This window comes from Plectropomus leopardus, chromosome 2 (assembly GCF_026936395.1).
Source record: "Plectropomus leopardus strain MGB_pleo_1.0 chromosome 2, ASM2693639v1, whole genome shotgun sequence".
In the NCBI taxonomy this organism is placed as follows: Eukaryota; Metazoa; Chordata; class Actinopteri; order Perciformes; family Serranidae; genus Plectropomus; species Plectropomus leopardus.
This window is the reverse complement of record NC_142177.1, coordinates 36,290,095-36,307,668: the sequence shown is the minus strand read 5'-3', so window position 1 is coordinate 36,307,668 and position 17,574 is coordinate 36,290,095. Positions and strand designations below refer to the sequence as shown.

General features: G+C 37.4%; 1 protein-coding gene across 2 annotated transcripts; it reads left to right on the top strand.

The window, feature by feature from the left end:
• The first annotated feature begins 1,400 nt into the window (after positions 1–1,400).
• gmppb (GDP-mannose pyrophosphorylase B) lies at positions 1,401–17,224 on the top strand. Of its 2 annotated transcripts, XM_088069822.1 has the most exons (11): positions 1,408–1,492; positions 4,020–4,073; positions 4,227–4,412; positions 5,205–5,285; positions 6,646–6,694; positions 6,814–6,956; positions 8,303–8,461; positions 8,701–8,779; positions 10,883–11,010; positions 11,095–11,277; positions 12,601–17,224. In XM_088069822.1, exons 3-11 carry the CDS (start codon positions 4,284–4,286, stop codon positions 12,730–12,732), a joined length of 1,083 nt encoding a protein of 360 aa, XP_087925948.1. In that variant the 5' UTR covers positions 1,408–1,492; positions 4,020–4,073; positions 4,227–4,283; the 3' UTR covers positions 12,733–17,224. The 2 variants fall into 2 exon arrangements, with proteins under 2 accessions (XP_042365902.1, XP_087925948.1); XM_042509968.2 differs by lacking the exon at positions 4,020–4,073 and having other exon boundaries at positions 1,401–1,492.
• The last annotated feature ends 350 nt before the right edge of the window (positions 17,225–17,574 follow it).

Sequence of the window (17,574 nt, the reverse complement as noted above, 5' to 3'; positions counted from 1 at the left end):
AATCTTTGAACAGAACATAATACTTTCTCATTATGCTGTTTTTATTTCACTGACAGGCTGCAGAAACAGTAAAAGAAAAGATCAAAAGACCCTCAACTAAGGGAATGTTCAATATTTCAGGAAAGGGGGTGATGCAAAAAGGGGGAGGTATGTTGAATAATACGTATTTGGGAGGGAGATAAATTTTTTTAGTTTGGCTTAGGGGATCGACATATAAATTTATTTCTGTTTCTCACTGTAGAAACAGAAATTATCCATTGCTTTTAAAATTTCTGACAGTCCTTGAACACATTGTCTGGGATGAATACTTCTGTCAGAAATAGAAACATAACAAAATCTGGGATTAAAATAGTGCTTTTAATCAAAATCACTTTAAGCTACATCCCATTTAAAATTTTGCCAAAAAAATCCCTCTGGGGGCTGTGTCCAGTGAAACATAGTTAATTATATTAAAAGTGAGCGTGCATTCATAGACCTCGGCTTGCTTTATGCTTAAAAATGTTTTGCACTTTTATGGAAAAACCTTAGCAGACTTATGTTATCATCCCTCCCATTAGAAAGAATAACATATATGTATGTATAACATATATATATATGTGTGTGTGTGTGTGTGTGTGTGTGTGTGTGTGTGTGTGTTAAAAGGTATATGTTAAACAGCAATTTTTTGAAAATATATGGAATCCCTTTATGAATTATGTGAAGGATTTAGATCTGTCATATGATCAAGGGATTGACTAATTTTTATGGACCATGCAGATTCTGAGCTTGTGTAAATTATGTATATAATTTGTTTTTTGTCTTTTAAATGTGTCTCATATCTAGAAATTATTGAAATTATTGTACTCCATTTTGTGTAAACTACCAAGTTTAAAATATGAGGAGCTTTTTTGTTTTTGATTTTATTTTTATTTAATGTATTTAAAAAAAAAAAACTATTTTATTCTTCATTCTGTGTTATGTTACAACTACATGTTATGTATTTTATGATTGCAAAACATGTATTTTAAAATATGGAAAATCTAATTAAAAATATTATGGGGGGAAAAATGCCAAGAATATTTGAATGAACTAACGGCCGTGCACAGCCAAAGAGAAATAAGCTCTTTTCACTCCAGGATTTTTTCTTAAACTTTTAACTTTCAAACATCAAAAGGTACATTGTTAAAATCTTAGAATTAATTTTAGGGAGGCTCATAGAAAAAGCTCTAATTAGGGTTTAAAAACAACAAATTGAAGTCGCACCCCAGCCACCCTCTTCTCTGATAAATAAAGAACAGTCCCTACGGATTGATCTAAAAACAAACTGAAGAAAATGCGCTTTAATTTTGAAACGCTGGACCGGATGTTTTTCCCGGCACGCTCTCTAACTTGACGCCGTTCGGCGCGACCGGAAACAAAACAAGGAATTGGGATTTGAACGATCTTACGTGTCATTCCCAGAGTCTGAGTGATTCAGAAGACCTCCTGAGCACTTTTGGTGAACAAAATCCCTGTAAGTATTTTATTTAATCATCTTTAATAACTTTCTGACAGATTAAAAACAGGTGCAGGAGGCTGTTTGGTCGCCGGTTACTAAAACGACTGTAAACAAAGTCATCGGTAAGTTAGCTAGCTTAGCTGAGCTAACATGAGTTAGCTCCAATCTCTGTGAGTTCATTCGTGTCAGAGAAAATGAGCACAGTCTATTTTTATCTCCGGACTCATCACTTAAAGTTTGTAGCCCACTTAAAATGCTAGCGTTTATTCGTAAATTGTCGCACTGTTACTGTAGAGAAAACCCCGTGTCACAGTGTGGCTGAAACGGCTAAAGTAGCTGCTGTGATGTGACGAAAATAGTACCTGCTGTACTCAGAGTCGGTTTACTGCAGAGCAGGTTTCCACATACAGGGAATTTGCAATGCAATATAGAAAGGAAACAATTATCATATTATTATTTTAGAAATAGAAAAAAAATCTATAAAATGTAACTGTTTCTAGTGAAACAAAAAGCCAAGAATGGGTGACACTATTGTGGAGATTATATTCTCTAATCTTTAGTATATTATATATTCTCATATAGAGTTCATAATGCTTTATTCTGTGTCCTTGTTTTAACGTCTTTCAGGGTCATATGTTGCTGTTTTATTGACACTATGCAGAAGATATAATATGACACAAACACCTCAGTGCAGCCAGATTTCCTTAAAGATTGAGTGAACTCTTGTGATCTGCTGACACAGTTTTTTAGGACACAGTTTCCTCCAGTCATGGGATCGACTGCTTTAAATGAATTATTCTGCTCTGAGAAATAAGCATTTTTTTTCTTCAAAGTTATAAATTGTTTAGGTCGATTTTTTAATAAGATTGTTGTATTGATTGTATTGTCATGCTTAGTTTTTCTTTATATGACATGTAACAAATCCAAAATTTAAATAAAAACTAAAATGAAAAAAAGAAAACCCTGCTTAAACCAAAAGTCATACCATTATGTCATATGTTAGGGAGTTCAGATTAAAGTTTGAGTAAAGTTCATGGGACAGGTGTGACAGAGACGGTGATTTTTATAAAAAATTTCCTCAAAACAAAATCATTGTAAGATCTCACAGGTTGTTTTTGTAAAATTTAGTGAAATTTGTATTTTTAATAAAGGCTCCGGCAGATATTAACACCCCCAATCAGTGACAACAGTAAGAAGCAAACCATCAAGTTTGTCAGAGTTAGTCAGACAGACCGGAAACCAGGTGATTTATACAATGAAGAACATGTTTAACAGGTTTTACAAAATGCAAAGATGTTGCTTTGTTATTATTATTTTAAATGATGATATTTAAATGTATTATTTATGATTTTTTGCTATTTTACAACACACACTAAAATGAATAAATGGATATGCCAGAATAGAACAAATTAAAATAAGCAAACTGCCCGCTCACAGAAAAATCGCACATGTACGTCAATCTGTACAAGAACTGAAGTGTCCATTGGTGGATTGATGGTTTGAAGTAATCCATGGAGCCATGACCCAGTGAGGTAAAGGCCCAAGATGAAGGCTAGAAAACTGAAGTCCTGGAGACTCAAAGCACAATAAAGTACCCTGACACCCGTCCCTCCCAATATGTTCAATCAGGAGTCTGCAGATCTTAAGAAACTTGGGTGGGTTTTAGAGTTTACCAGATTTCTTCTGGACAGTAAACAATGTCATGTGGCCATGTGAAAATATGCATCTTTACTCAAACAAGGGTGCAAACTGACGAGTGTTTAAACCTCAGCGGCACTTTCTTAGGCCAAATTATGAACTTTGCATGAACACACTTATGGTCTAAAGATTAAAAGCCTGAATAAGTAAGTGGAGAAACATAATGCTCACATTTACCAAAGAACAAATCCACCTTTCAGTTTTTAGCCTCGATATCAGCACAGACTGATAAAACTATTAGAGGATCTCAGGGTCAAAAAAAAAAAACTGTTGCGCAGCACAGGAGTGAAGTGACTCTGCTGATGTTTTGTGGTTACAGTGAGTCAGTTTTGGTAACATCTAGCCCGTCAAGTACTTGAGTTACAGAGCCGAGTATCGGATTTTGTGTAAAATAAATCCCCAGCGATCAATGAAAAACCCAAAGGCTTACAGCTGTTCTGAAGGTATTTCCAAAATCCTGTAAGACCCTTTTAACTGTCTGGGCAGAAAAATATTGTTTGCTGCATGATTTTAAAAAAAAAATATTTTTTTAACCAGTTTCTCAAAGTGCGACTTTGTTTCTTAATTTAAAGAAAGATGTAAGCTGAAATCTCAACGTTCGTTTTTGTAAACTTCAAGTAAAAATATGAACAAAAATGCAAGAAAAGGAGCGCTTCCTGGACTCAGACGTCTGTTGGAGGTGCTCTCTGGTTTGGGATACACTAATTTTACATGAAATATAAACGACATCAATATACACCATACAACTGACAATAAAATGGAAAAAAAAGCAACTAAGTTTTGAGCATCAGTTAGTTTGAGCAAATACCAAAATAAGATTTTGTGTTTAACACTTGTTTTGCAGGTTGCAGCCTGAATAACATTTGAGTTTCTGAGAGAAGTTAGCAGGACTTTAACGGTACATTTAATCGATGTTTTCTTTGTAACCTTCAGGCTGCTGATGGTTTTTAAATCAATAACCTCTCACAGAGGCAGCGTGTTATATGATATTTTTTATGTTTCCTTATCGTCCTTCGCCGGTCACTGGGACTGTCCTCTCCGTCCTGCTCAGCCCGGTTGCTCTCCTGTCATTGATGAGCTGTAGCTAACGGTTGCTAACGGCAGAAGCATGAAGGCTTTGATCCTGGTTGGAGGTTACGGGACCCGGCTGCGACCGCTCACCCTGAGCGTCCCCAAACCGCTGGTGGACTTCTGCAACAAACCCATCCTGATGCACCAGGTGGAGGCGCTGGTGAAGGTACGGAGGAGCTGGACTTCAGTCAGCTGCCCTCCTCAGGGTTCACACAGACCTGAAACAGTCATGGAATTAGATAGATGGATAGATAGATAGATAGAAAACTTTATTGTCTGTACCAAATGGTGACAGAAATCCTCCTTTGACAGGCTCAACACAATACACAGTAAACATCATTGAAAGTTTTGGAAAAAATCATGCAATTTTGTTGTGTATAACAGAATTATTAGAGCCCTCCGTGTATAATCTTCCACATAACGTAACATAACAGCGTTTTTTTCCCTGTAAGTTAGCTGTTGACACAATGTAGCTCTAAAGTGCACTAATGTTTCCTCATTTTACTCACGCTTCCCGTGTCTTCCTCCGTTTGCACCAGCTAGCTTGAATTATAATTGCATAAACTTTCATTTTGATATTTTTCCATAACAGTTGTTTAATGTTCTGACAGTGTGATTTAGTATGTAAGTATGTTTTATATCTATGCTTTGCCCCACGACTACTTTTAAATTGTACGCCATTTTTGTGACGGTACAATGTAAGTTTTATATTTGTGAATGGCCGTAGAAACTGTATTATGTGTCCTTGAAAAGTCATGGAAAAGTTTTGAAATTTTGTCCGTGAAAATGTGTGGTTACTCTGTCCAGTCAGAAGTTTTAAAATCCAAAACACGTGGGGCTTCAAAGTTACTGCTGAGCTTTCTGTTTTAGTTTATTGAAGGTAGCTGGTCATCTCTTTTTCTGTGTGTGTGTGTGTGTGTGTGTGTGTGTGTGTGTGTGTGTGTGTGTGTGTGTGTAGGCCGGGGTGGACCATGTGATTCTGGCGGTGAGCTACATGTCGGAGTTGCTGGAGAGAGAGATGAGAGTCCAGGAGGAGAGAGTACGTAAAACATCTCACACTGACGGAGTTACAGCTGCGACACACATCACAGTCACGTCAGCGCACTCAGACCACTAAAAACATGTTTTTCCAGTCACCTAAAGTGGCGTCACGTCATGCAGATAGTTTTTGTCGATTCTCTGAAGTCTGACCTCCATCACATTCGACTGAGGTGCACAGAACTGAATTTGTCTCTGACATTTGACAAATTCAGCAGCAGCTCTTTCTGGTGTGAACCGTTTTCTGCTGCTTTAAGTTTATTTTTAAGTTTTATTGTCAGTCTGTGATCTCTGTGATGTTACAGCAGTTTCTCAGCTGTTGTCAGACATCAGCTGTAAATTAATGATGCTTTTATTGGGGGAAGACAGTATTCTATACCCCTCTTTTATTTTGAAGGCCAGAGGAAGGCTGAATAGTTACCGTGATCACATTTTAATCAGACTCTCACTGTACAGTTTATTACACCTTGTGTGCAGAGTTTCACCTCAGGCTTTTTTTCCCGTTTCACTTTTTAAATGAAATATTATCTGATAAAATATAACTGGAGAAACATATTTTGTAAGACATTTTACTTTAAGGCGGAGTCTGATGTGATTTGTGGTTTAATTCTGCAACAGTTTGCCAAACTATGCATAGTATATGTCCTTTATTTAGGCTCATAAGGTAAAAGTCTCAGTGAGATTATAATCTTATTTTAACAGTGACCTTGACATGAGGGCAGCACAATAAACAGAAATAATAACAGACAAATACAGCCGTCACGCAGGTTAAGATCTGAGACGATGTGAGTGAATATTTAGGAGCAATCACATCGACCAACAATCAATAGATGAGTTGATCAACAGGAAGTTATTGAGCATCAATTCTGATAATCAAGAAATTGTCAACAAATCTCTGACTGCAGCTTCCACAGTTTAAGCATTTTCTATATTATATAATGCAAATGAAATGTTATTTTTTTACCTTTGGTTGGACAAAAAAATGACCATTCAAAGACTTCAACTTTGGAAATTGTGTTGAACATTTTCACTTTTTTCTAAAGTGTTAATTATTGTATCAGGGAAAAAATAATCAGATTAATCAACAATGTGGGCAGTCATTAATTTTAACCCAAAAATAGATAATATGTGGTTTTATTCATTTGAAAAGTGGAATTAAGCTAAAACGTGTTGGAGTCATTTATATGATATAAAGCACTTTTTTATTAGACTCAGAGTGACCTAGATTTTTAACTCTGCTTTGGATTCTGGTAAATGTGGCGCCCTGAGCCCCGGGCAGTTTGTGTATGAATATTTTTATGTCCTCGTTATTATTGTGCTCAGTCCGCAGAGTCCTGAATGTTTCTGTGTTTTCTCATCAGCTTGGGATTCGTATCTCTCTGTCTCATGAGAAGGAGCCTCTGGGAACAGGTGAGTTTCTCTGCTGACAGGAAACTATCTCTACGCCGCCACAACAAACTACATTTACATTTTATAACGAAATGTTTGATATGACGAGTAAAAATGATTGTGTGTGTGTTTGTGTGCAGCGGGTCCTCTGGCTTTGGCTCGAGAGCTGCTGAACGTCGACAACGAGCCGTTTTTCGTCCTCAACTCGGACGTCATCTGTGATTTTCCCTTCAAAGATCTGCTGCAGTTCCACCACAACCACGGCAAGGAGGGAACCATCGTGGTGAGACACACACAGACTTCACTCAGTGTTTTCTGTTTGAGTAAATCTGTTAAAATGCAGGCTGATATTCAAAACCGATGATCCAGTCAGATTTTGAGCTCTTTAGAAGAAAGGTGAAATTTTTGGTCGTCAGTCCAAAACTGATTCGTCCACCAGCTGATGATTCAGAGCGCTGGAGACCAAAGGTGACGGAGGATCTTAAAAGTAAATAGAAAATGGCAAATAAATATATTGTCGTACTCGGGTTAATCCGGCTGTAATTACATTTTAAAAAGCAAAGGGAAATTTGATTTAAAAATGACAACTAGATAATGAGATATGGTAATTAGAAACTGGGAATTGCATTGTAGCGTTTGCAATTTCATGAAGCCAGACTGCTAAAAAACATCTCATTTTACTCTGTTTTTATTATTTTAGCCTTTATCTCTTCCCCTCTGGACGTGTATAGTTTGGTTATGGCTTTTTTTCATAGCCGTTCTCCAAAAATGGAAAGAATTAGACTAAAATAAATCTAAATGAAAAGAAGGCTGAGAGGTTTTAACTTTAATACAAGTTTTGTTCTAACAACTTGGGTTTTTTTCTTTTTTCATGTTACTCTTGGCTCCAATTTTTTTTCTCACATCATTTATACATTCATTTATATTAACTATGAATGTGATAACATGCACTTCCAAAATAAGAGAAAACTTAAAAACAAAAAAGGAAAGTGAAACTCCTGAAATGGAAAATAGAAAAGCATAGACGCAAATGCCCAAATTAAAAGCTTACATGTAAAAGTTTTTATAAATTGAGCTCACTATAAATTTCTTTTCGGTACATATTATCTGTGTGAGGCCAAAAATAAAATCATTGTATCTGTCGGGCTCTACTACAGATTATTTGTGTAAACACTTTTAGTTCTGCTGACTTATCATAAAAATGTGTCCATTAACACTCTTATTTTGGAGGGCCTGCATTAGTCAGTAAGTAAGTAAGTAAAGTTTATTTATTTATTTAGTGGACTGAAAAGGAAAAAAAAAATCATGTTAACCTTGTTGCAGCCTATTTTGATAGAACTTGGGTTGATTTTCATTACTGTTAAGTTTCCTTTTCTTTTTTTAAGTTTTGTTTTTTCTTTTAATTGTTAAATTCAGGTTTAGTTTCTGCTCTAGTTTAAGTTTCACTCATCATCAAGACAATAATGTTGAACTGAACGTCAGCGTCTGAGCTACAGAAGTTCAACCCAAAAAGCAAATAAACTGTTTACAGTATGTAAGACCAGCTATTCAAGGCTGCTGCGTGTGTGTGTGTGTGTGTGTGTGTGTGTGTGTGTGTGTGTGTGTGTGTGTGTGTGTGTGTGTGTGAAGGTAACGCGGGTGGAGGAGCCCTCTAAGTACGGTGTGGTGGTGTTTGAGGCGGACAGCGGCAGGATACATCGCTTTGTCGAGAAACCGCAGGTCTTTGTCTCCAACAAGATCAACGCCGGCATGTACATCTTCAATCCCAGCATGCTCAGCAGGATCCAGGTGACGCACACACACACGCACACACACACACACACACACACACAAAAAGCCGCCTCAACAGTTTGTGATGAAGTAAGGAGTAAATGTGCAGTCAGTTACCATAAAAGCATTAAACTCTTGATATGTAGTACTGGCATTTAATTGTGTGTGTGTGTGTGTGTGTGTGTGTGTGTGTGTGTGTGTGTGTGTGTGTGTGTGTGTGTGTGTGTGTGTGTGTGTGTGTGTGTGCGTGCGTGCAGCTGAGACCAACATCCATAGAGAAAGAGATATTTCCCGTCATGGCGGAGGAGGGACAGCTGTACACCATGGAGCTTCAGGGTAACTATCATCATTATTGCTGCTGTAGTACTACAACAAATCTATAATACACATGTTTCTTTTATTTATGGATGCAACTAACAGATATTTTCATTACCAGTAAATCTGTCAATTATTTGTCAGATTACCTTTTTAAATAACATGTCAGAAAACAGTGAATCACTGATTCCCAAAGATGATGGCTTCAGATGTCTTGTTTTGCTCAGCCAGAGCAATGTTTAGTCTATAAACACGAAAGCCGTATCGATTATAAATCTGCTCGTCTAATTTTGGCTGTAGAGCAAATAAAATGTGTTCCCAGTGATTTATTTTTGTAATAATAACGATAATTGAATGTTTTGTGGGAGTTGACCCGTGTGCTCGCTCTGGTCTCACAGCTCACAGCTCCACCAGACGTAAGTGTTTGGGCTTTTCTTCACACCCGAACTCACGTAGTTCTGGAGAGGAATCGTTTGTAGAGAAGCACTGATGCCAATCAAACATCTGAAACACGACGACTGAAAGAAGCCTGTCTTCATATAGTTCAGTCTTTACCCACAGACAGGCTGGATTCTGGAGCGATCAGAACCAGCTGTGATCCAAATCGGTCGAAGGAATCTGGAATCGGTGCATCTCTAGATCCTCATCCCTCTCTGTGGAAACATCTACCCGCGCAGCTAAACCTCCCCTCTATCCCGTAGTCCAGGCAGGTGGACTGGTCCGAGTCACTGACTCTGGTCCCGGTTGTAGTGGCTTTTTCCCCCCAAACATCATGAATCTGTGGTGAAACTATGAAGCTCCCGGCAGTTTTAAACTGTGAGATAGTGATAGAAGCTCCTTGTGATTTACTGAACTATACAACACTAACTATACTTTAAGCTCAAACCTGGAGGCTTTTTTGAAATCCTTAACTATACAAAGATAAAGACTTTAAAAGTTCACATGATGCGTTAACTGATTTTCAGTTAAAGGAAAATGAGAAAACACAGGAACCCTTCGTCTATTCAACACACAGGTGAAGCAGAATGATTACAATTTGATTATTATAATACAAATGTACACAACAATAAAAGTATAAAAAATTACATTAAATCAGCACAGTGAAGTCAAACTGACTATTTTAAGCCTAACCTTAACTTTAACTTCTCACCATTACTTAAGGTGGCGTATTAGTGCCACATTCGAAAAAAAAAATATTTTGAGAATAAAGTCATAATTTTAAGAAAAAAGATGTAATGTTATGAGAATAATGTTGTGATTTAATGAGAATAAAGTCGTACGATTTCAAGATAAAAAAGTTGTAATATGACACAAATACAGATGTAATTTTACGAGAAAAATAATATTAGGTGATTAAACTTTGAAATTTAAGAGAAAAAAACAAATTAATATTTGGCTTTAATCTGCAAGTTTTTTCTTGTAATTTTTATGAGTTTATTCACATAATATTGCTACAATTTTCTCTAGAATTATGATTTTATTCTTGTAATTTCACAACTTGTATTGTAAAATTGCAAAATTTTATGCTCATTATTTTTTGTTAAAATATTATGACTTTTTTCCTCAAAACTATGGCTTTATCCTCTTAATATTATGACTTTATTCTTAATATCTACATTTTTGTCCTCCTTTGTAATCATTCAACGTGTTGAACCAGATATTTAGTAAATGTGCTGTGCATTATGAGCATAAATGTCATACAGCTTATATTATTTTAAAATAGTCGTTATTTTATTTGACTCAATTTAGAAGACCACTAAATCATTTAATGTAGTTGGCTTACTGAAATCTGTTACTAAAAACGTTTGCAATCATCTCCATTTTTCTCAATATTAGACCGAGGACAACAGAAAGGAGACAGGAGATGCAGCAGATGTAATAATGTACAGTGTAAAAGTTTTGCAGGTGTGCAGTAATATAACACATACTAGACAGAACATGCAGTGAACACCGGTGTGTGTCAGTCTGTCAGTGGAGCTCAGTGTCGTTGCTCATCAGTCTCTAACCTGTTGCAGATCGCAACGAAACTCCTGGTTTTGCATCCTTGTTGCCATGGTAACTAACTGTCCTCACTGTCTGTATTTCTGTATGGCGTCTGTCTGCTCTCTGTCCTTCTGTCTGCAGGTTTCTGGATGGACATCGGTCAGCCCAAAGACTTCCTGACAGGGATGTGTATGTACCTTCAATCCCTAAGACAGCACGCTCCCGAGAGGCTACGCACGGGGCCCGGTTTCCTAGGCAACGTTCTTGTGGTGGGTTCAGCTCAGTGCCGCTTCATGTCAAATGAGGAAACATGCTCAGTGATAATCCTCCGTCCTCCCCTCTTCTCTCTGCAGGACCCGACAGCGCAGATTGGGGAGAACTGCACCATCGGCCCGAACGTCACCATCGGTGCCGGCGTGGTCGTGGAGGACGGGGTGAGGATAAAACGCTGCACGGTGCTGAAGGGAGCGCGGGTTCGATCGCACTCCTGGTTAGAGAGCTGCATTGTGGGCTGGAGCTCCTCTGTCGGCCAGTGGGTGAGTAGAGGACAGAGGTCACCAGCCAAGTAGAGATGGTGACATATTTAATGTTTATGTGGAACTGAACACATTTACATCAACAGTGAAAGCAGAGAAGTTTGGGTTTATCATGGCGGGCAGTAACCCCCTCGGAAAGATGAAGGTTTGTGTGAATGTTGAAGTTGTTTATTGTTGGAGCAACAGAAAAGAACTTGATTTTTTATTTATTTATTTATTTATTTATTTTCATGAATATTTTTAACAAACAAATTGACAGCTTTAAAGCACTTGTGAATTACAGTGTCATGTACTAGTAGTGCTGTTTTAAAGAATTAAAACAAACCAATAAAAACGGAAAAACAAAACAAAAACATCAAAAACCTACACATAAACCTCAGAAATGCTCAGCCTGGTCACATTTCACTCTCAGAATTAGCTGAGAAGGTAACTTTCTCCACAGAGGCAAAGACGGCCCCCAAATCTTTCTAAATTTCCTGGAGGAACCTTTCAATGAATATCAATTTTTTCAAGCAGTGAATAGTTTAAAATCTCTTTTATCCACAAAGTGTGGGAAGGCGGTGTTGGTGACTTTCATCTCCTAAATATAACACAGCTAACCAGTAATGTCACAAAAACCCTTTCTTGTGAACGCGATATCTCAAAAATGCCTCGAGCGAATTTGTGTAAAATTTGACACAAACATTCACTTGGACTCAATGATGAGCTGATATATTATATGTCAAAGGTCATGGTCACGATGACTTAGCTTTTGTCTCATTCTTGTGAACGCAGTATCTCAAGAACACCTAGACTCAATGAACTGATTAGAATTTGGTGGTCAAAGGTCAAGGTAACAGTGACCTTGAATCCATCTAAAAAAAATTACTAAACACGATATCTGACGATGGCCTTAAGGGATTTTCCTCTAATTCGGCACAAATGTCCACTTGGACTCAAGAATGAACTGATTAGAATCTGGTGGTTGAAGGTCCAAGGTCAAGGTCACGGTGAGCTTAACAATAATATTTTTGGCCGTAACTCCAAAAACTGGTTGCATAGGTGGTCTGTGCTGCTGGATGAAGGATGTATGTGAGGCATCCATGTTTTCACTGACATGGATGTAAACTGAAACTACACCTTCATACAACTGCATGCTGGTAAATGTAGTTTTTAGAAGAGTTGTCAGAATCAGGCATTTTAGGTCACAACAATCCCAAAACAGTGGGCGAAATCGTGGAGGAAACTAAACGAGGTAACAACGCTGTCCCTTTGTTGGGATCGGATGTTGCTATGATTGTTGTCGGGTGTGCTGATGATCTTTGGGCGAATCTGTGTCCTCAGGTTCGTATGGAGAACGTGACGGTCTTAGGGGAGGATGTGATCGTGAACGACGAGCTTTACCTAAACGGCGCCAACGTCCTGCCTCACAAATCCATCAACGAGTCGGTCCCAGAGCCACGAATCATCATGTAGCATCGGGTGGAGGAGAAAAGCCCGGCGCCTTTTTATACGAACTCGACTCAACACCCAAACTGTGCCAGCGAGAGAGAGAGACGAGCAGACGGGTGGAGGAAAGAAGGAGGAAAGAGGTGTATTTTTCTTTTCTTTTTTTTAAATTAATTTGGACTCGTTTTTAGCCCTGCTTGGCTGCATCGTCCATCAATCAGAAGTGATGGCGTTAAGCATGAGCTGTCAAAAAGCTTCCTGGGCCGTCAGGAAGGTTTATACTTCTGTCAGAGCTGCAGGTGAAACATCAAACGCTAACGTCCTGAATGTGGCGGAGTTTAATGTCTCGTGTAAACACCACTGTAACGGAGCGAGGGTTTGAAGGAGAGCGCTAATGTGGGCGGGTCAGATGGTGGAGGGACTAATGTGAAGTATATTCGGGGAGGGGCGAGTGATAGAGCGATATGAACACGGCTGTTTAGATTCACTATGCATTTACACTTCCTGGACAGGGACAGAGCGTCAGTGAGCAGGCACGGAGGGATCATTCTGCGTGTTTCTCTGTAGCAGAAACTGGCATCATGACTGAGATTTCTGATCTGACACATTAAACTAAATGCAGTATATAATGATTGTTCGTCAGTAGGTTATAGTTAAAGCTGTGTCAGGTAATTAGTTAATGCGGGGTTCCCACTGTCATGAAATTTCTGGAAAAGCTATGAAATTAGAAAAACTGTTTTTCTGGCCCAGAAATGGTTTTTAATTAACTAGGGCTGGTTTTTTAAAAGTCACAATTAATTGCAGAATTTCAATAGTAAATTGTGATTAATCACTTTTTTTCACATTTTCAATTGCATTATTTTGCATTTAAAAACTATTTTGAAGTCCATATTAAGGTAAAACAATTCTTACCAGACTCTCTTGATTAGGAATCAAATGGCAGCAAAAACTTGCATATAGTGGACATGTATGTAAAGGGGAGACTCTTGGGTGCCCACAGAACCATGACATGATGCCAGCATGACGTGTTAGTACCTCAGGTCTTCTAGTTTCAGATGATACCGCTATCATCACTGTAGCTTTAAAACTCAGCCCGTTACAGCCTCTTAAAGACAGGAATGTCGGCCAGTGATTGACGCGATTAAAAAAAGTTATGCACGGACCGTAATCGCATTGCGATTACTGCGTTAACGCTGACAGCAAGAGTTATAATAATATTTTGGAAGAGTTTTTTTTACATTGTTTTGGTTATTATTTAAAATACTGTATGTTCTTAGATTCCCGAAACCCATGGCTAATGTAATGCAAAACAAGTTCCTTGTATTAGTAATTTAAATTTAGTGCTGCGCTGCAGGATCATCACCATCGCCAGGACCACAGCCCCTCTGGGGGAAAGACTCACTGGTGGTTTCCAACTGGTCCAGCCACAGGATCCAGATCTCTCCCTCGTCATTAGTTCAAGGTCAACACCTAAAAATGTAAAAAAAAAAAAAAAAAAAACACTTGGGCTGAAACAATAATGAAATACAATTTGTTGCAAGAAGGGTAATTACTCAAAACTTAGCGAATAAATAGCACTGCAACTAAAAAGGTGCATATTATTCCAATGACGTTACAAAGGCACAGCATGTTAAAAGGCCAAATTATACCAAGAACAGGGCAATAAAATAAGTGCTGTGCTGGGAAAAAAAAACAGGTTGGCATGATAAACAAGGCCCTTAACAAGGACTGTACTTCAAAACAAAGTGCGTTTTTTACAGTTTTGACATGAGTAACTTGCAGTCCAATCAGAAAGAACCCGCGACCCACTTCTGGACCATGACTCACCAGTTGGGAAACACTGATAGAAGGAAAATGCAGAAAAGCTGTTTTGGGGTAACCAAGGCTTTCACACTGAGACTTGAGGCACATAATATACGTGAGAATTACTGTCAGTGTGAAATATAAATATTGGTGGTGACAGTTAGTGCTGATGGATAGATAAGATTAACTTGGCTGCTGCAGTGCAGTTATATGAATACGTATTGACGTCCGGATAAGAAATATCTGGCCACTGTGTTTGGTCATTGATCCACTTGGAACGAGGTAAACCTGGGACCGTATTCACAAAGCGAAATTTTAACAAAATTCTTAGAATTATGACATTTTTTAAGAATTTCTCCTTAAAGTTAAGACTAGATCCTGGTAAAGATAAATGTTATGCACAAAGCATCTGAGATCTTAAAAGAGCTCCTAAGGTAAAAACTTAGGAGTAGGCAGGAGGACTTTTAAGGAACTTAAGAGTTTCTGAAGGCAGAAATACTTAAGAGGTCGTAGAAATATTTTTCAAAGCTTGATGACAGTGAGTTAATGAAAACGATACAGATTAGGTGGTGCAGAGTAAATGTTTGTGGTCAGTGTCATTAGAGATGCGTTCACATTTACCTAAAATAATATATTAAACTATAACACTAAAAATAATGACATCACAACACTAAGATATTGGAAAAATAGTCTCATATTGTGATGCAGTTAATTTGATTTCCACTGGGTGTCCACACATTGCAGGTTTATAAAAGGGCCTGTCTGTGACAACCAATCACATCTGTTACAAGAATGCATTATACAGGGTATTAACAGAGTCAACCGCACCTCCTTACTAAGATAAAAGTTTCTGTACCTTCTTTGCTCAGATTTTTTTCTGACAATTTTCCTAAATCACTCCAAAGTTAGGGCTCTTTACTAGAATTATTTAGTCTAAGTTAGGCGCTCTCTGAGATTCTTCTCAGTATTTTTGTGAATACGGTCCCTTTGTTTTGTGAAGTACCCGTATGTGCCGGTCTGGTCCTTTGGCAGTGAGTGAAGTTTGCAAGCGCTGGACGCTAAATAATATATAGCTGTATTGCTATATAGGTCTTCCCATTTAAATACTCAAATTAATGAAAATAAGAAAATATTATAGACAAGTTATAAAAAGATTTTTGAATGTCATTTGTAAAATTGTGTGGGAACCCTGTTAATGGCTTCTTTAGAGCAGCAGAACAAGCTGTAAACACAAACATCTAACATAACATGAAGTTGTTATGGCAAAGATTTGATTACTTATACATCGAGCAGAGGAACATCATTCAGTCAGTCATGTTTGTGTCCACCTGATGAATGTAATTTGATCTTTTTTTTTTTTACATAAAAAGATTAATTATTGCAGCTTTAATCGGTTATAGATTTGGTGTTAAGTATGTCTGGAGTTGCCTTGTTGAACTCTTTTTTTTTTTTTTTATCATGAAAACTGTGTGCTTCAATGCCAAACTGGTTACTGCTCTATAGAAACTGAACAAAACATCGTTTTTTTTATAACAAACTGCAGTTTATCAAGGTATTTGAGTCAGGCGGTGTCTGATATAATCTGCTTTGAAATAACATATTTTTCACTCATGTTTAAGTGTTTCTTGAAGAATACCTTATTTCTGCCGAGGTCCGGTGGTTTCACTCGTCATCGTGCTGCAGAGATGTCACGGCGTGCTTCAGTACTTGTCTTGTCAGTGACGCTGGATGAAAAGTCAGATGATCATTAACATTTATTATTTTAGGGACCGTGAATTTTGGAGCCAAATTTCATGTCAGTCCGTTCAATACTTTCTCCTCGCTGAAACCTTGGACCGACAGACTGAGTATTTTTGCCGAATTTAATGTCAGACATTTTGAATTAGGTATGTTAACCCTTTGAAACCTGAGCAAATTGGCTTCAGTTCTGTCAAAAACATCAGCGAAGGGCAACAAGCAGTTTAAGAAATGACCCAAAAGCTGTGAAGAGATCAGTAACAAAAAACCTTACATGAAAATTGGCAACAAATAAATAAATAAATAAAAGAATGAATAAATAAATAAATATTGAATTAATACAATTTTTCATTTGGATTTTTTAAAACTTAAATTACTTAAAGAAAAGTAAAAAAAAAAAAACTAAACAAGGAAATTACCAACCTAAAAAAGTGCTTGAAAATGATAATTATTTTATATAATTTAAAACATGTAATTATGATCATTATAAGAATAGTTTTCTTAAAATTAAAATAAATAAATAAAAATCAACTAAATCTTGCGATTTGGTGGACATTTACAACCAAGTTGCCTTTTTCATTATGTTTTTGAAAGAAATGAACCAGTGTGCTGGGGGGGGGGATGAGATGAATAAATGAACCTGCCTGTTGATTTGTGTCATCCTCGTAAAAATTCAGGGACGACGTAAATCAATAAACACCGATACAGTGAAACAAATAGTTAAAAGTTGGAGGTTTTGTCACGTCAGGCGTCCATGTTTCTGTCAGTCAGCAGCTCAGATGTTCGTCTGCTGCAGTCGACTCGTTACTGACCGTGAAAACGAGCAGCAGGTGACGTCTGAGCGCATCGCAGTGGTTCCATGTTGTTATGCAGTTAGTGATAAACAGTATGTAAAGACTTTGTGTTGAAATGAATGAAGTCAATTCCTGTAATGAAGTCTTTTTTTAAAAGAGAATAATATAATCTACTGACCACACAACTTCTCGGCTCGTTTTCGTTTTAAGTGTCACCACCGATTTTACTGATTGGTTAACAGGGTGCATGTAACTAAATGCATTAAGTCAAGTTCTGTTTTGAGGTACTTGTACTTCACTGAAGTGTTTACTTTTTCTTCTGATTTATACTCCTGTTTCACTACACCTCACAGGGAAATTGTGCTTTTTATTTTGCAGACTTAGATTATTAATATAAAATATAAATCAAGAAATAAATTGTGATATATTGTTAAATATTATTCTCTGGTTAATTAGAAAAGCTGACAAGAAAATTACCCGTTAATAAGTTCATTATCAGGTATAAGAAAGTATAACTCTTATTCCTTTCCCAAAA